Here is a 19,266-nt window from a genome sequence, read left to right on the forward strand (position 1 = left end):
CTGTATTCACCTCAGGAAGACCCACTTAGAACCAGAACCCGACCAGAAGATAAGATAAGATAAATCTTTATTGTCATGTTTTCTTGTGTTTTTAACAAAAAAACTGAGAAAATTAAGACATTACGTTGACTACTTTAATAGTCTTCAAGTAGGAGCAGAGTTGAGATAGCTCTGGAGTCTGCTGGTTAGGAAAAAAGGAAGTTCCGTTCAAACAAATCTAAATATCTGAGGGTTTGATTCTGTATTTCTAGAAACAAATTGGTCAAAAAAACAGTCGAATGGTGCCTGCAATCTGATCTGTAATCTGTTCCCATGGTGATTGATTCATTCCTTTCTGTTTTCTTTCCTTCCATCCATCCTTTCTTCTTTCTGCGTCCTTCCTTTCTTCATTACTTCCTTCCTTGCTTCTTTCCTTCCATCTATCCTCCCTGCTTTCATTACTTTCTTTTTTCTTTACAATATTCCTTCCTTTCTTTCTTCCAGTCTTTCTTTCTGTCTTCATTTTTCTCTCTCTTTCCTTCTTTGTTATATTTATGTTTTATATCATTCCTTAGTTTTTTGTTCGTTGTGTCTTTCCTCCCATGTTTTCTTCCTTCTTTATTCTTTGTGTGATTCCTTCCTTGTGTCCTTCCCTCTTTTGTTTCATCCTTCTCTCTTTGTTTCCTTTCCTTTCTTGTGTGTTTAATTCCTTCCTCTTCTATCTCCTTGTTTCCTTCCTGACTCCTTTATGCTCATCTTCGTTCCTCTTGCATCCTTCATCCTTCCTTGTCTCTCACACTCCGTTTCAGTCTAGAAAGACCACAGATTCATAGGAAACTTTACTGGTTTATATTCTCTTACTTCTTGTCATCTTTGTTGTTTTCATTCTGAAAATGTTCATGTTTAGATGCAAAAATATCTTTGGAAAGTTTTGGGATTGTTCTATAAACTCTAATATTAATACTGACAGGGTTATTGTAACTTTTTCATGAGTTTAGTGTTAAATGTGAAGCAGCAGAAGCTGAGCCGCGGCTGTGTGAAGAGTTAAACTATCAGCTGTCAGAGCTTCACGCTCTGCAGGGCAGAGAATCCATTAAGTCCATTAAACAGTTGAATTAGTCGGAGGGCGTCTGGATGTGTGGCCTCTCCTCTTAATCATTGTCCATTTTTCTGGGTCTCGCTCTCTCCGCTCATGACTGATCTCCCTGTGGAAGTTCAGAAAACCGCAGAAACCATTTTTAATAAAAGCTGCAATCTGTCCTGAGCAGCAGCCTTCACTCTCTGGGTTTTAACTGATGAAACGCAGCACAGTTCATCTTCTGAGTCATTATGGCTAAACAACAACATGGATTGATTAAGGTTCTTCTAAATAATAAAGGACAATTTATAACAGTCATTTGTTGAGACCCAAACATCAGACTGAAGACCAGGTTTGGTAGAAAGAGAGAAAAGAAAATGATAAATCATGCAAATGGAAATTATTGCGATTGTTTTAGTTTATCTTGATTAATTGATTTATTGTTAATTGTGACAGGAAACCTCTGTCCAATCAGAACGTCTCATTCTCCACCAGGGGTCCTCAACCTGTGGCTCTGGAGCCACCAGTGGCCCTTTGGTCCTTCCCTAACATACAGGACTAATTCCACTGGCAGATTATTTCATTTATAATAAGACATTGTTCCCTCGTTAATCTGAAATAATCTGGCAGTGAAACTCGAACATTTTCATTAATATTAAGGAATTATTTACTTAAAACAGGCTCCTACATTTTCCTGAAAAATTAATTGTTACTTTCATCTTATTTCAATTAGTATTTTAAAAAATATGCTAAGATTTTTTGTTTTTGCATTAAAAACACAATAATCACCCTCTCCATTAACCACCAAGTGAATAATATTCATCTTTCATTTCATTAAAACCTCTCTGGGTCTTGGATAATGCTGCTTGCTCTCAGCTTTAACATAGTTCCAGTTGGTCCATCCCGGTTTCTGTCGGTACACAGACATCAGCCTTACCTCAGAGTAGAACGGCCTATTTAAAGCTGCAGGCCTGCTGGAGGCTGTGACTCAGACGCCTGTTCCACTTTCAGAACCAGGTGCCGGTCGACCCGCTGGCCGTTAACCGCCGTGTGTCCTCGTTTCTCTGTCCCAGGCCTGGTGTGCGTGGTGAAGCCCGAGGGCGTCCCTCAGCTCTGCCAGACGGACGAGATCGGCGAATTCTGCGTCTGCTCCGTTGCCACGGGAACGTCCTACTACGGCCTGACAGGAATGACCAAGAACACCTTCGAGGTGAGGCGTTTTAGGACGGAGCAGCAGCTCTGCACAAACCCAAACCCTGCTGCAAAAGAAAGCACTATGTACATACATAATACAAATTTAAATAGTTAGGAAACAAACTCAGAAATTGAGAATCAGAAAAACAGATCTGATTTCCGATTTTAATCCGTTTTTTTCTTGCTCTCTTTTCTAAAAAACATACCCGACTTAAGAGGGAAGGAGATCGGGCTTTTTCTGTTGTTGCTCCTATTCTATGGAACAATTTACCTTTCCAAATTAGATCTGCCCACAGCCTGGATCATTTTAAATCGCTTCTCAAAACTCATTTTTATTCTTTGGTGTTTTGATGCTCTGTTTTATCAACTTGTGCTATTGTCATTCTTGTACAGCACTTTGGTGCAGTTTTACACCTGTTTTTAAAGTGCTATATAAATAAATTTGACATTGACATATTACAAATAATATGTCTTTTAAAAAGTGTCTTTTATTCCAGCCATCGTCTGTGAATTGTACAACGGACTGTTAAGGCCTGACTACAAGAATTTTTGTTTAATTATGGGAATATAGTGACAATATTACCAGAAAATTGTTTGAGAAATTGGGAGAAAAAAGTAGTTTTAATGAAAAATGGCTGGGATAATACATTTTTTGTTTTAGTGGCAGAGTTCTTATAAAATTTCAACTTCTTTCTCCTAATATTACAACTTTATTTTTGTAATATTATAATTTTATTCTTATAATGAAAAAGGAAAAAACTTAACCTGGCTATTATATTTCATGGTGGAGTCGACCTGAATTCAAAGTGCAAATAAATATAAGCTGAAAAAATCCAGATTTTCCTAAAATTAAATCTTCAAACACCAAAAATTGATAAATTGATAAAATTGATTTATTGGCCAACCCCACAAAGAATCAAAAGTTTCGGTTGATATTTTAAACCTTAAAAATGTTAATTGTTGATTTGAAATGATTAAATCTGACGGCTGGCCGTCAGGTTCTCTGCTTTTCCACCAGCAGCTTGAGTTTATCCTGCTCTCCGCCTCCGGGCTGCACACCTGGCTGGTTGCCACGGTGACGGTTTCTCCGTGTGCCTGCAGGTGTACCCGGTGAGCTCCGGCGGCGGTCTGATCAGCGAGTACGCCTTCGTGCGGACCGGCCTGCTGGGCTTCATCGGACCCGGCGGCCTGGCCTTCATCACGGGGAAAATGGACGGCCTCATCATGGTGAGCGGGCGGCGGCACAACGCCGACGACATCGTCGCCACGGCGCTGGCGGTGGAGCCCATGAAGTTCGTCTACAGGGGCCGGTGAGCGAACCCCCCACTCGGAGTGGCCGTCACTCCCAGCTGTCACAGTGATGAAAGAGCCGCGGCCGGCACATTATGAATCTAATAAAGTCGAGCGATGGCGGAAGAATCGGGATGCAGCAAAACAGGAGAAACTTAATTGTATTCAAAGCCGCTGAGCAGGAAATTCATCTTTTACCCGACAGGCTCTGATGACGCTCAATGCTGCAATTTCAAGTTTCAGCTGCAGGAACCCACAGTTGGTCCAAAGCAGGTTAACTTGGGCTGAAACAATTAATCGTGATTAATCAATTGTTTAAATAATCTTCAACTTGTATAGCTAGTCAAAACTCTAAGAAAAGCCTTTTTAAAAAGAATAATTCACTCAGCAGATCAGTCCTACACTGTATCGATGTAAAGTCAAGCAGAAAGGACAGAGATTTTCACATCTTGATGTTAGAAAGATATTTTCAACAGCAGATGAATCTTTTGATGATGAAGTGTTCACTAAAGGAATACTGTTACTGCAGTTTAGTGTTTATTTTCCTAGTATTTTTTATGTATAATATTGCATAAAAAGGCCTTAGTGATTAAATACAGATTGCAGAATATACCAGTTTTTATTAATTTATCGTTAAACTAATCAATTAATCATTAGAATAATTGTCATAATAATTAACTTGTCAGAATTGTCAGTAGACTATTTGTCAGGCTAATTGATTATTTGTGAGAATAATTGACAAATTAATAGATTAATCATCCAAACAATTGCCATACAAATCAATTCATCGTCAGAATAATTGTCAGAAAAATCGATTAATCATTACAATAAATATTTAACTATCCAAATAATTCTCAGACTACTCGAATAATCGTCAGAATTATTGATGGAAGAATTGATTCCCAACGCAGTCGTTACTTTCAGTTTGTTGTGTTCCTTTCTCCAGCTTCGGCTTGCCGTAGCCTCTGTTTACTCCTGACTTTCAGAACATCGTCGGTGTGAAGCCGTAGTTACACTCTGAAGTGTGAACATCTTCTCCTCTGTGTTACCAACACATCTCCTTAGAAGTGTTTAGAAACTCCCAAAAGTCCCAGATCATCTTCATTTGGACTCATTTTTGCATTTTTATGTTTATTGTTACATAAGTTGAATGATTTGGCACATAAAACCAAACGGTACTTTAAAGAGGAGCTGCAAAAACAAATGAGATGGATTATCAACAATTGATGGTTTCATCCAGGACAATATCAACCAGTGCTCATGTCAGTGACTGGTCCTGGAGATCTGTCTTGACCTCTGTGACCCGATGCTTCAGTCCAGGTGTGATCAGAACGGCGCCGACCGTGTTTCTGTTCTCCGTCTCTGCAGGATCGCCGTGTTCTCCGTGACGGTGTTGAGAGACGAGCGCATCGTGGTGGTGGCCGAGCAGAGGCCTGACTCCACGGAGGAGGACAGCTTCCAGTGGATGAGCCGGGTGCTGCAGGTACGGGACACCTGCACTGCCAAAACTAAATATTAACAAAACGTTTTCTGTAGTTTCTCCTGCAAATATAAAACAAAACTAACATGAAAATAAATTTTCAGCAAGACAAATAAGCTTATTTTCAGTCAATGATTCATGAATACAGATGCAAAAAGTACTAGATTATTTCACTTAACGGGAAAAATGATTAGTCAAGTAATCTGCCAGTGGAATTAGTAGCTTTTTATCCATATTGAGAAATTACTGACTTAAATTAAGCTCCTATGAGTTGGTATTTGCAAGACATTTTCACTAGAAACTAGAAACAGTGTGGTTTGCACAGACCTTATAGAACCTCAGAAACTGAGATTCTGTCAGTGTCGGTTCAGTTGTTTTATGTCGGGTTGCCATAGCAACAGTTAGGCATACTCATCTTTTATTCATCGCTCCTCAGAACTTGAGGTAATAATCTTTATTGAAAGGAAATGGATCAAAATGACAGATTTTTGTCGGATCTGCTCCTCTTCAGGCCATCGACAGCATCCATGGCGTAGGCGTGTTCTGTCTGGCTCTGGTTCCGGCCAACACCCTCCCCAAAACCCCGCTGGGCGGCATCCACCTGTCGGAGATCAAGCAGCTGTACCTGGAGGGGGGGCTGCACCCCTGCAACGTCCTGATGTGCCCCCACACCTGCGTCACCAACCTGCCCAAACCGCGGCAGAAGCAGCCAGGTGAGACTCGCCTGTTTCCGGTAGGTAGGAAAAGCTGGAGCTGATCCGGGTGGTGATCCGGGTTCTGTCCGTGTGCCGCAGAGATCGGACCCGCCTCCGTGATGGTGGGGAACTTGGTGTCGGGGAAGAGGATAGCTCAGGCCAGCGGCAGAGACCTGGGGCAGACCGACGACAACGACCAGGTGAGAAGATCCAAAGGCTGGAAACATTCAGATTCATTCAGGAAAACTTTGTTTCAATTCCAGCTAATATTGGAGAAGAGCTTCCTGCTGGTACCTGGATTAATAAAAATCACATTTCAGCCAACCTCAATCTCTACTCAAGAAACATCAGTGGAAGGATTCAAGGATTTATTAGTTTACTTTCTGGATCAATTGAAAGTTCTAACAGTGAAATAACTGATAATCAAGGACAAAGTTACAGAAGCATCTGACTCCACAAATACAGCTAAATTTTCCAGGTTCAAGAGTTACATTATTTGTACTAAAAAGCCTAACATACTTGCTTTACAAGACAGATTCTAGCATTTCCTTTATTTATTCTTTTGTTATAAAACTGGAGCTGCAGGATGTTATTAAATGTTGCCTCTGCATGAGCTTCAGGTTTTCTGTCTTGACAATCTACACCAGCTGCTTGCTTAAAGGAAAGTGAAAGTCCATTTATGATGCCAGAAATATCACTGGCATGTAAAGTCTGAGTACATGGTTCCTTATTATTAAAGCCTCACAGATTTTTCAACCATATTTTTACCAAGACAAGATGAAATGCATCAAATATCTTGTTGTTTGGTGGCTGAAAAATGATGTGTTTCTGCTGATTCTGACACCTTGATCAACTGATTGATGAACACAACAAAACAATCAAACGTGTGATTCAGATTTCTGCAGATCGGATGCTAAACGTTCTGCTGTGGTGGTTTTGTTTCTGCCTTTCTGAGCCGTCGGACAAAAGGTCAGAACCGTTTTTCTTCTGTTTCTGACTGAATCAGTTTAATTTCTCTGAATCAGAACAACTAGGAGTCCATCAGATTCAACACCCTGATGTATTGATTAGAGTCAGCAGCTCTGGCGACTCAGGCTCCATTTGAGACTGAGATGTGTTTAAAGACGCCCTGCAGTCCTGCTCCGGTGCTTTATGGCTCCTGTTAAACGCTGATGCTCCAATAATTAGACTCAAACTGTTCTACTGCAGTTTGAACAGGGAGTGTTGAAGAACTTCAGATTTGGTTGTTGAACTCCTCTGATGTTGGTCTTTGTTTCCAGTTTCTGTTCCTGTCAGAAATCCTGCAGTGGCGAGCCCAGACCACCCCGGACCACGTCCTCTACACCCTGCTCAGCTCCCGGGTAACCTAACCGCCCTCTACCCTCAGATCAACACGTCCAGCCACAGATCGTGTTGCGGTGGATATTCAGTCCGGTTTTCTCATCTTTGGTTCCCCAGGGGGCGGTGTCGAGCTCCCTCACTTGTCTGCAGCTGCACAAGCGGGCGGAGCGAGTAGCAGCTCTGCTGATGGAGAGAGGAGGCCTGCAGGAGGGAGACCATGTGGCTCTGGTTTACCCACCAGGTCAGACATGATTCATTGGACCAAACCAGCTACAGCTGGAGCAATTAATCAGATTAGTTGTGATTAATCAATTACTAAAATAATCGTCAGCTAATGTACTAATCGATTAAATGGCACATCGACGTAAAAAATGTAAATTGCTGAAAGAACAACACAGCATGTGCAGCAATTAAGCCAAAACCGTACAAAAAATATACATTTTGAATTTAAGATGGAAAAAAAACTTCATCCGTAAATATGCTGTACCCAAGATTCCACAAGTGGCATTTTTAGCTTCACCTGGTTCACATTCTGTAACAAAAATCTGTTAAGCAGGTTTTTCATCCAATTATTAACCAACTAATCATAAATAATCACCAGATCATCCCTGCACTGTGCTGAGGTTAAGCAGGAAGGGCTGAATATTTATTGAAGTATTTTTTAGCTGCATCTTTTGCTACAAATGATCACGCATGTAGTAAAGGAATGCTGTTATTGCATTTCACACAATATGATGTTTTTTTAAAATTTATTAATTACATAATTTATTTGCATCTTTAAATGTAGTTTTAATAATGCATAAAAAAAGAATAAAATAAAAAATCTTCAGAATTTATCTGCTTAATTGGTTAATCCTCTGAATAATCCATAAATTAATTGGTAAATATCCATCCATCCATCCATTTTCCGTTCACCCTTGTCCCTAATGGGGTCGGGAGACCCCATTAGGGACAATTGGTAAATAATAATAGAATAATAGTTATCTCCAGCTTCATTTCTTCAGGTTTCTCCTCTCTGCTCCTCCTGCAGGCATCGACCTGATCGCGGCGTTCTACGGCTGCCTGTACGCCGGCTGCGTTCCCATCACGGTGCGGCCGCCTCACCCCCAGAACATCTCCACCACGCTGCCCACCGTCAAGATGATCGTCGAGGTTTGCCGCTGCTTCCATCAGAGCGCGCGCTGCTGCAACATCACCGCAGAGAACACAAACCAACATGTCTCCCTCCTCTCTGCAGGTCAGCCACTCGGCCTGCGTCATGACGACGGCCGTCATCTGCAAGCTGCTGCGCTCTAAGGAGGCCACGGCCACCGTGGACATCAGGAACTGGCCTCCGGTTCTGGACACCGGTACAAACGTCTTCTGCTTTAATCAATTTAGAAATATTTTAATAGTCAAAAGTCCAGAGAAAGAAAAATATGTCCTGGGTTTTTCCTATCAAAAATATATTCCATAAACTTTTGGATTCTCACTTTAGGTTTTTTACTACAAAGGAATTTAAATCTCAAAAAATTAACTCTATTTCTGACAAAAAAACATGTAAAACCCCAGAAAATGCTTTGCTGAAAGTAAAATCAGAGTCTGAACTGTAGCTGCTTTCATTCCTGCTGATTCTCCCCCTACTGGACCAAAGAGACAACTACAGGGAGTCCATCTACAAAACTAAGTTACATGAAACATTTCAGGAAAATTTACTGGCTTGTTTTAAGAAAATAATGATATAGAAAATACTGGTTCCACTGGCAGATTGTTTCAATTAAAACATGGGAGAAAGGTCTTATAGTAAGTAAGTATGTACACCTGTAGGAGGGTGTACTTTCTTTTTTCCTGTGTGTTTGTCATCCTGGAGGTTGTGATGGTTCTGGATCAGAACCGACCTCTGAGTTAATAACCAGTATCAGGTGCAGGTCGGTTGTTAGTGGAGCATTAACTGCGGCGCAGCTCTGGGGTCACCCAGAGGTCACTCAGGCTTTCCGAACAGAACCCAATGATTCTGTTTGATTCTGTTTGCTCTGCAGACGACCTGCCAAAGAAGAAGCCTCCAGCTTTCTATAAGCCCACCAACCCCGACGGCCTGGCCTATCTGGACTTCAGCGTGTCCACCACCGGCATGCTGGCCGGAGTCCAGGTCGGTTAATCCCCAGCAGAACCAGGCCTCCTCTTCCTCCTGATCCTCTTCCTCACCCATCACACCACAGGGAGACTCAGTCCAACGACTGTAGCAAGAACAAGAGTCTAAAAATAACAGATTATAAAGGGGTTTTTATTTTACTGCAGACTGAAAACTTTGGGCTCTAAAATCAAGGATAAATATTTAAGTTATTCAGATTTTTACTTCAACTTCTGATTAAAGTAACGTAGAAGAAATCAGATGTTTTTACACATTTGGGGAAAAATAAAATGTTTAAAAAACCTTAAAATAAATTTGTCTTTTATTGCAGTGGCAGAGTCTCACATTGAATATTTTAATTTAATAACTTTTTCATTCAGCGAGTGGGGACATTTTTTATTTTTATTTTGAATTAAATTCATAAATATTGAAATTAAATGTTGTAAATCATCCAAGTAGGTTGAAAGAGTCGTGGAAGGTGATGCTGTGGGCAGGAAGGATTTCCTGTAGCAGTCAGTCTCGCAACAAATAAAGAAGCCTCTGACTGAAGACTGTTGCAATTATAATATGCTAACAGCTCAATACATAAATGGCACCATCAGTTGCTCTGATAATCCACCTCCTTTGCTTTTGCTGCTCCTCTTTCACTCTCAGTCTGGCCGTTTGGTTAGAGAGATGTTGGAGTAGGGGATACGATTCTTATCCAATATGATGGAGGGAAGATTTAGTTTGAACTTCCTCGTCTCTCTGCTCTGCATCCATGAAACCTTCTTCTCAGTTCCTCTGGGATTTGGGGTCAAAGTTCAGCTTTTATTGAAGATGCTGATCAAATTGGAAGTTGTTTGTTTTTCTTTTAATAAGGCAACAATCTGAAACCCTTTTTATATTTTGGATCTTTACAGATTTTATTAAAATCTTATTTTTTGTTGAACACAATAAACCAAATGTTGTATTTTTATTTTATTAATTTGGTGACCTGTCAGTAGTTTAAATTTGCCAGTTTTGGCCTCTTTGTGCAAAAAGGTTTTGACACCACTGCTCCAAGCTGAAAACAAATTTGTCCAAACACATTCCAAGTTTAAAGCCTAAATGTTGTAAAAATGAAACTAACTCTGTAGTTTTGTCATTCACGTCTCCATTCGTCCCCTTCCAGATGTCCCATAATGCAGTTGGAGCCTTCTGCCGCTCGGTGAAGTTGCAGTGTGAGCTGTACCCGTCCAGAGAGGTGGCCATCTGCCTGGACCCGTACTGCGGCCTCGGCTTCGTCCTCTGGTGTCTCTGCAGGTCGGTGCTTCGTCGTCGTTAAAAGCACGATTCTCCATGATGGGAGCTTGGTTCCTGGATGTGAGCTCTGCGTGTCGTCCGCAGCGTTTACTCGGGCCACCAGTCCATCCTGATCCCGCCGGTGGAGCTGGAGACCAACCCGGCTCTGTGGCTGCTGGCTGTCAGCCAGCTGAGGGTGCGAGACACTTTCTGCTCCTACAGCGTCATGGAGCTCTGCACCAAAGGACTCGGCCTGCAGACCGAAGCACTGAAGGTCAGGATGATGCAGAACCCTGAACCGGCCCGTTTCTGTGGTTCTCTCTGGGGTGGAATCACAAACCAGTGGAAATCAGTAAAAATGTTATGTTTTAAAACTTTGAGGTGGTTCAGATTTAGATGAATTCCTTACAGAGACCCAACGGTTCTGGTCCTCTTACATCAGAGATATCCTGAGTCTGGACGGGTTTGGCTCTGATCCGGGTCTTCAGGCCCAGCAGGACGTGTCTCGGTGCCGGTGGACACGTCCTGTCGGCCTGTCAGTCCACTCAGTGAGGCTAAGCGCTCCATCACGGTCTTCTGCAGGAGACGCTTGTCCTCCGGCTCGGTTTAATAAACTCCGTGTCCATCTGCTCAGCCGGAGGCGTCCGCAGTGATTGGTCACTTATGGAAGTTAATTTTAGTGATTATCTGTCTTTAAGTCTCCATGGAGACGCAGAGCGGAGGAGAAACGGCGTTTATTTCTGGCTGTTTCTTCATAAAACACTTTCCTCGCTGAAGAGCAGATGATTCTCCTGGGAGACTTTTTTCCCTCCACAGGGTTTGGTTTGATTTGAGTGAAAGCAAAGACAGAAATAACCGATCCATTCCCGTTTTATAAAAAGCTTCTGTTTGTGTTCTGCTCATCTCCGATCCAGGCCCGAGGTCTGGACCTGTCCCGGGTCCGGGCCTGCGTGGTGGTGGCAGAGGAGAGACCCAGGATGGCGCTCACACACTCCTTCTCCAAACTCTTCAAGGACCTGGGCCTCCACCCTCGCTCCGTCAGCACAGCGTTTGGCTGCAGAGTCAACCTGGCCATCTGTCTGCAGGTACAACACGCCAGGAACCCGCGAGGAAAACGTCGATAACACGCCTATGACATGTGAACAACATGTTAACAACACACCAGCAACACGCCAAAGAATGCAATGTTTGCACTTAATACCGTCTGATTGGCTGAAAAATACCTGTTTGTGATTGGCTGGTTGAGTAGCTCATTTACATAATGATGGACAATCTGGAACATCCTACAACAGCAGTCTTTGGTCAGAGGCATCTTTAGATTGGCTGTACAACAGACTGCTACATTCATCAGCCTCTGAAACTGTTTAATTTGACTTGCAGCATTTAATTTCCCTTTGGGATCAATAAAGTACATGTGAATTAAATTAAATGAACTTTGTCAAGTTGCAAGAGCAGACAGAGATGTAACCATTATTATTATATTATTCTTTATTTTATTTAATTTATTTAAAAGATTTAAGAGCAAGCAATCAGCAGGACAGAGAGAAAACATGTGCATGCATAACCAAGAACAAAATTATTTCTTTATTCCTACTTTCCTGATTAAAAAGGAGTATGAAGAAGTGAACATTTATTTAACCGTTTATTTGTTATTCTTTGGTCCCAAACATAAATGTTCTCACATCAGTCTTAATGCACATCTCTCAAAGTGCTTTTGTGACATTTATCCATTTTTTAAAATTAAAAACAGAAAAACTCAGGGTGAAAGTGTGAATTAGTGAGCCAGACTGTTTCTGCCCTGTGATTGGCTGCAGGGGACCTCAGGACCCGACCCCACCACCGTGTACGTGGACATGAGAGCGCTGCGCCATGACAGGTCCGGCTGCTGCTACCCGTCATCCGCCTCTGCTGTGGGAACGGTTTTAACCCTGAAACGTTTCTTTCTTCAGGGTTCGGTTGGTGGAGAGAGGCTCGCCCCACAGCCTGCCGCTAATGGAGTCTGGGAAGGTGAGTGAAGTTGGACCGTAAATCCAAGTCGTGACTTAAGATCTAAATGAAGTTTTGAGAAAAGTTGGTCACTTGTGACAGAAATGAGAGACAAAGATGTGAGCTGAGCGCTGACAGCTCAGAGATGAGGAGTGGCAGCCGGTTCTGGGGCTATTTCTGCTGCTTTTCTCTGCACGTCCTCCCACATCCAGTGAGTCACAACAGACTGCAGGTCTGAGTCCAGCAGGAAACGAACAGCCTCCCTCTCTGTTCGCTCATCCGGGGAGAAAAGAATCACACAGAGCAGGAAGAACTCATCAGCTGGAAGAAAACTCGCTCTGCGCCCACATTCAGTAAAAAAAACAAAACTGGAGAAACAGTTTGGATCCATTTTATCAGGATCTTCAGTTTACTGGTCAAAATGTTCAAAGAGAAGCTGGAATATTAACAGACAGTAATCTGGGCTCTTAATGAACTGGAAAGAAGGTTAAGTGGTGCTTTTATTTTCCCAGATTCTGCCAGGAGTCCGTATCATCATCGCCAACCCGGAGACCAAAGGGCCGCTGGGAGACTCCCACCTGGGAGAGGTCTGCAGCTCCGACTATTATTCTAGTGATCGATTATTCTAATGATTAATCAATTATTCAAACTAAAAAATTCACACATTGTACGGATTTTCCATTTAACCGCTTAAGGTTTTTTGTAATATATTGGAAATATGTTAAAAAAACATAAATATTTTAATTCCTTTTCAAACAGGAAAATAAACATTTTACTGGTAAAATGCAATAACTGCATTATTGGTGTGATCATTGGTAGCTATTGGTCCAAAAAAATACTTACATCAACATGACCATTTTTTTTTACCCAATTTGAACCAGAGTTCAAGGCAGAACATATTTACAAACAAAGATTTTTTTATCTTAAATGTGATATTCATATATTTTTTGTAGAGTTTTAGCTTCATTATTGCTCTGAATATGTAGTTTTTTTCAGTGTACTGCAGTTAGCGATTAATCAGTTACTAAATTACTTAACAATTATTGATTGATTAATCACAATTAATCGTTTCCGCCATTCTTCTGTTGGAACTGTGTCTGTTCAGTCTGATGTGGTTTTGCTCTCCTCCTGCAGATCTGGGTCCACAGCGCTCACAACGGCAGCGGCTACTACAGCGGCTACGGCGAGGAAGTGCTGCAGTCGGACCACTTCAGCTCCAGACTCAGCTTCGGAGACACCCAGACGGTCTGGGCCAGAACCGGATACCTGGGCTTCCTCCGCCGCACCGAGCTCACAGACGCCAACGGAGGTGAGGATGATGCGTCCGTCTCCTGCGAGATGTTCGGCGGCCGCACCGGCAGCAGGACTGACGGTGTGTTTGTGGGGTTTGTGAGCAGAGAGGCACGACGCTCTGTTCGTGGTCGGGGCGCTGGAGGAGGCCATGGAGCTGCGGGGGATGAGGTACCACCCCATCGACATCGAGACCTCCGTCATCCGCGCACACAAGAGCATCATGGAGTGGTAGGTCCATCTGCACCATGGAGACACGTTCAGGTCAGATAGCATCATCTGAAGTACGAAGCTGTTAGCGTTAATATTGAGAAAAGTTTGTTTTCATGTTTTGTTCTGTGGAACATACAAATCGGATTTCTAAAAATAAAAAGAAAGGCTTTAAACAAGTTGCACAAAATGATGCTGGGGAAACTGAGACCATCTGATAGCTGGTGTCATATTCTTATGTATGGATTAATCATGATTAATCGAGCCAATTGAAATAATTGTCAACTAATTTAGTAAATTATTAATCATTAAACAGTTTATACAACTTTCAGAGAAGGTCATTTGGTGAAAGAACAGCATATTCAGAGCAGAAATTAATGTCAATGTCAAATTTATTTATATAGCACTTTAAAAACAGGCATAAAACTGCATCAAAGTTCTGTACAAGAATGACAATAACACAAATAAATAAAAAATTAAGTTACAACTGTAACAAATATATATAAAATTTAATTATTTATGTGCATTTTTATGTATTTTTACTAATGAAATGAAAATGAAATCTGCATAATGTACCATTTTTTATTGATTAATCATCAGAATAATCAATGACTGAAATAAAAATTTAAGTTAGATGAGATTAAATCAGCAAAGCTGTTCCCAGTTCTGGAGCCGTCGGTGGAAGAACCTGGACCAGACACTTCCTGTATCAGATAACTAACATGTAGGAGAGCCATTAGGAAACCTAAAAATAGATTGATTAATCTGATTAATCGATTATTAACATAATCGTAAATAATTTTGTAATCAATTCATCGTGAACTGGAGCGTACAGACTCAACAAAAAGGCAATTTGCAGGAGAAGAAAAACATATTCATAGCAGTAATTAAGCCAAAACTGTACAAAACATATTTTCATTTTGTATTTCGGATAAAAACACCTTCCTGTGTATATTCGCTGATTCAGATTCACCTGTTATTGCATTTTAGGCAATAAAATATTTATTTTATTCCAAAAAAGGGATTGAATTATTAGTGGATTTGCATTTTTCAATCTTTGTACTTACTTTGTGCATCATTGTACAGAAAAGGCTAAGTGATTGACTGAAAAATCTTTACAATATCCCAGTTTCTTTACCGATTAATCGTCAGAATAAGTAAACAGGAAAAACACAACAGGAAGTTGTGTTTTTTCTGAAAGCTGTGTGTCTCCCCCAGCGCCGTCTTCACCTGGACCAACCTGCTGGTGGTGGTGGTGGAGCTGGAGGGCTCTGAGCAGGAGGCCCTGGACCTGGTTCCTATGGTGACCAAGGCCGTGCTGGAGGAGCACTACCTGATCGTGGGCGTCGTCGTGGTGACGGACGTCGGCGTCATACCCATCAACTCCCGCGGCGAAAAGCAGCGCATGCACCTCCGCGACGGCTTCCTACAAGACCAGCTGGACCCCATCTACGTGGCCTACAACATGTAGCCTGGCTGTGTGTGCGTGTGTGTGTGTGTGTGTGTGAGAGTGAGAGAGGGTGTGTGTGTGTGTGTGTGTGTGTATGCTGCTCATATCGCCGTCGTTGTTCATTAATTTCCCAGAAATCCAGATGTACTGTATTTTTGAGCGTTGATTTGATGTGTTCTGCAGTCGTTTGTTTTCGCCGGCTGATTCCGGCCGATGGATCGTTTTTAACCCCTCGCTCGACCCCGCGGCCAACAGGAAGCCTTAGAGGAGCACTGTGTTCAAATCTGTGGTTTCTGTCTCAGTTCCACCAGTAGGGGGCGTCAGATTATTGTAAAAACTATAAATACTGTACATAAACATAATAATCTATATGGAGAGGAACTAAACAGCGAGGTGTAGTAGCCCCTGATGCAGCTCTCTCCACCCGCACCCTGAGTGTGTGTGTGTGAGTGTGTGTTCACCCGTCTGTGTCGATGTGCGACAGGAACATTTTCTGTGCTTTTAAACGCAGATTTTATTCAAAAACGATCAAAGAAAAAAACTACAACCGTGTGAATCGGCTGCAGCTTTCTTCTGTTTGGGGCTAAACGTTTGTTTTTATCTCAAAAAAAGAAGGAAAAGAGTCTTAAAGCGGTCGGTTTGAACCAAAAATAATGCTGCAAATTTCAACAGGAACAATAAAAACATTTCTGTATGTGAGCAAACTCAGAATTTCAGTCCTGAAGCACCAAAAGCGTCTCGCTGAGCAAAGTGCACTGTGTGAATATAACATAAATAAAGTTATCATTATTTAAATAAAGTTTTAGAGAATACATCTTCAGCATCCAGATGTTACTGCAGAGGTTTTTACATGTGAACAAAAATAAACCAAATGACTTTATTTAAATAAACATTTTATCGTGTTGAGGGAGTTTCTTCAGATTATTTAAATGAATTAAATTATTAAATTAAAGGTTTCCATTAAAACATTTAACTACCAGGTTGGAAGTTAAATTTTGTCCTTGCAGAAACATCTGGAAGCTGCGGGGGTGAAGAGGAGGATGAAGTTTACATAAAAAAGCTCCCGTTGTAGCAATAATCATCCAAAGGTTGTTCTCTACTGATTCTGTGGATTCCTGATTTTAATCTCAACACATCACAGCATTTACAATCATATCTATACCTGAAGGTTTTCATTGCTTTCCTGCATTTATTACACTTTTCTTAGAGTGAAACTCTTCAGAAATGCTGCTACGGTGGCCTGAAAAGAACAAAAACAACAGCTGCTGTTTAAATGCTGGCTGCAGTTTGCAATCTGGGCAACTAGATGGCACTACATCCCGCAGACAGGACCTTTAAGACGTGAAACAAGCTGCTGGATGCAAAAATATATATATATATATTTTACTCTGATCAGCCTGTAAGACTCTAACATCACAGTTTTAGAATAAAAAATAACTTTTATTTAATTTATCTGTTTTAAAAAAAAGATTATGAAATCACTGAGTTGCAGGATTTTTTTAATTTAAACCATATAAATATGGATTTTTTTAAGCAGTGAGACATTTTCAAGAACTGAATATCTAAAAGTCTTTTCTTTTTGTTTTTGTCACATAGAAAATGTTTTGTAGATGTCAAAATATTTCTTGCAAACCTTAGAGTTTGACTTTAAACCATAAAAATGATTGTTTTTTGTGCATTTTGAGCAGGAATCCTCAGTAAAGAACAACCTCGGAGCTACCGCCTGATGTGCACTGACTCAAACATTTTCCGAGGTTATAGACGTTTTACCAGATGATAAAAAATAAATAAATCTATGTAGAGTTTAAATAAATATCAGTTTATGGCAGGATTCCTGGGGATCCTCCTGATGTAAGAGTCTCGTTGTTTGGATAAATTTAGTTTACGCGCCTGCGGGTGAAAAACGTGACATCTCTTCACGTTTTGTTTCACATCATCGGGAGGAAAAAAATTAATTATGCATATCAGAGGTTTGCTTGGATTGTTGGTAGCAGCGTAGCGATGACGTCAGAAACCAGGAGGACCGTCTGTGTTCAGGGCTGAATGGGAGAGAGACTGCACGCGTGTGTGTGTGTGTGTGTGTGTGTGTGTTGTATGTAAATAGTGTTGATTTTGTACGGTAAAAGTGTGTGTGTGACTTGTTTTGTACACATGATGAAAAGAGGAAATGACACTTTTATAAGAGCCTGCTACCGGCTCCCTAATCACACTATACAGTGCAATAAAGTGCTTTGATTGGCTAGAACCGGCTGGGCCGCTTTGTTCCGCTCTCATCCGCTGCAGCAGAGGTGATGGTGTTTGATTCTCTTCAATACGATTTATTAATGAATCATCAGTTAAAACTAAAATGTATACAAACAAATAAAATGGAAAACCGGACAATGGTACCGGAATCGTTAGGGTGAGTTAAAGTTGAGGAGGAAATGGGTTCATTTATATCTCAAACTTGAATTGAAATCGGTAAAAAGTCATAATTATGTTAGTTAATTCGTAACCATTCACATTTTTACACCCTGCATGCGGTACATTTCTGGGTCAAATTGCAAGAACTTTAACAGGTTAAATATGCAGATTTATAGTTTTTATTGTGCTGCATATTGTTCTACTAACTATGTTATACTAAGTCGAGTTACCCTCAGTTAGGCTGAATAGCAGAGATAGCATTCTAATGTAGAAGTTAAGTATTCATTGAGCTAACTAGCATAGTTAGCCTTCAAATTATATCACGTACCATTGTGACTATTTTTTTTAGGCTAGGTGGCAGAGTTAGCATTTTAATTAAGGTAAAATATCACAAAAACAATTAAGCATCTCAAGGTTTTTTGTAGTAACTTTCCTCGTTGAGTTTTACTGTTTTCTTTTTGTTTGAGGACAGCTGTTTGCTACTGTGAAAATATTTTTATTAGCTCAAATACCATCTTTCCCTGCTGATGTAAATTTTTCAACTTCGCACACAAAAGAGAAATGTTTATAGATACAAACTTGTTAAAATGTGATCATAAAACAGAGACTGGGACAGATAAACACCATAAAACTGACCCAGATGGAGGCTTGGAGCATAAAATGTGTTTTAGATCTGCTGTCGTCTCTGTTTAATCAAAAGTCTCTTAAAGTTATTTAAAAACACAATTTTTTGTGTGTTTTTAAACAAAAAACACGAATGATAAAGTTTATTTCTGTCTGAAAAGAACTCAGTGATTGGGTTTTGCAACAGCAGAGTTCAAAGGTTGCGATTTCAAAGGTTGTACACATGAAAACATTTGTTTGCAGAACTTTGTTGGAATTTTTTGTTCTGACAAAATCAGTTCTAGCAGCTTCGCACATCTAGAAACTCAGATTTGTACCAGTTCTTCTTTCCAAAGCAGCTGAAACTTAATCTGATTGGATGGGGAGAGTCTGAGACAATCAGTATTAAAAGTCTTGGCATAGATTCTCAGGGGGAATTAGGTTTGGGCTTTAACTAGGCCATTTTAAAACATTGTGTTCTCATAAAGATCAGGATGTAGGCTCATCCACAATCAGAATGGTTCAAATGCAAGCGGATTAATGCAGGTGCATCCTGTACTCCATGAAGGGGGAGATTTCTATTGAGAAGCAGAAATTTTTCCTAAAATGTGTGTTGGTGGGAGGTGAGGTACAAAAACAGGTAATCTCACCAGTTTCTAGTAAAAACATCTCAGTACACCTGAAATAAGACCAAACTAACTTAAAGTAACTTTTCAGCAAGATAAAGGGGCTTGGTTTAAGTCAATAATTCCTTAATATAAATTTTCAAAATGTTCTAGTTCCACTGGCAGATTATTAACACATATTGTTTTTGTTTGTTTTACTAAATCATCTTTTGGCAACAAAAAGGTGGTTATTCTTGTACTTTTTTAAATGTCTTTTCTTCTTTTTTGA

At 40.7% G+C, this 19,266-nt stretch overlaps 1 protein-coding gene across 3 annotated transcripts in view; it reads left to right on the forward strand.

Moving 5' to 3' along the window:
• Nucleotides 1–17,611, forward strand: part of LOC114136750 (disco-interacting protein 2 homolog C-like) — a 51,066-nt gene extending 33,455 nt beyond the window's left edge. For all 3 annotated transcript variants that reach the window (XM_028004987.1, XM_028004989.1, XM_028004990.1), the window contains 19 exons: nt 2,131–2,267; nt 3,353–3,561; nt 4,910–5,024; nt 5,533–5,734; nt 5,816–5,916; nt 6,997–7,077; nt 7,175–7,298; nt 8,088–8,209; nt 8,295–8,406; nt 9,076–9,185; nt 10,321–10,451; nt 10,536–10,704; nt 11,345–11,515; nt 12,245–12,306; nt 12,380–12,437; nt 12,929–13,003; nt 13,551–13,725; nt 13,814–13,937; nt 15,135–17,611. In XM_028004987.1, coding sequence (XP_027860788.1) covers nt 2,131–2,267; nt 3,353–3,561; nt 4,910–5,024; nt 5,533–5,734; nt 5,816–5,916; nt 6,997–7,077; nt 7,175–7,298; nt 8,088–8,209; nt 8,295–8,406; nt 9,076–9,185; nt 10,321–10,451; nt 10,536–10,704; nt 11,345–11,515; nt 12,245–12,306; nt 12,380–12,437; nt 12,929–13,003; nt 13,551–13,725; nt 13,814–13,937; nt 15,135–15,387 — 2,531 coding nt within the window. In that variant the 3' untranslated portion in view covers nt 15,388–17,611. The remainder of the gene's footprint in view (nt 1–2,130; nt 2,268–3,352; nt 3,562–4,909; nt 5,025–5,532; nt 5,735–5,815; nt 5,917–6,996; nt 7,078–7,174; nt 7,299–8,087; nt 8,210–8,294; nt 8,407–9,075; nt 9,186–10,320; nt 10,452–10,535; nt 10,705–11,344; nt 11,516–12,244; nt 12,307–12,379; nt 12,438–12,928; nt 13,004–13,550; nt 13,726–13,813; nt 13,938–15,134) is intronic.
• Nucleotides 17,612–19,266: the final 1,655 nt, after the last annotated feature.

The sequence above is a fragment of the Xiphophorus couchianus genome, chromosome 21 (assembly GCF_001444195.1).
Source record: "Xiphophorus couchianus chromosome 21, X_couchianus-1.0, whole genome shotgun sequence".
NCBI classification, from domain to species: Eukaryota; Metazoa; Chordata; class Actinopteri; order Cyprinodontiformes; family Poeciliidae; genus Xiphophorus; species Xiphophorus couchianus.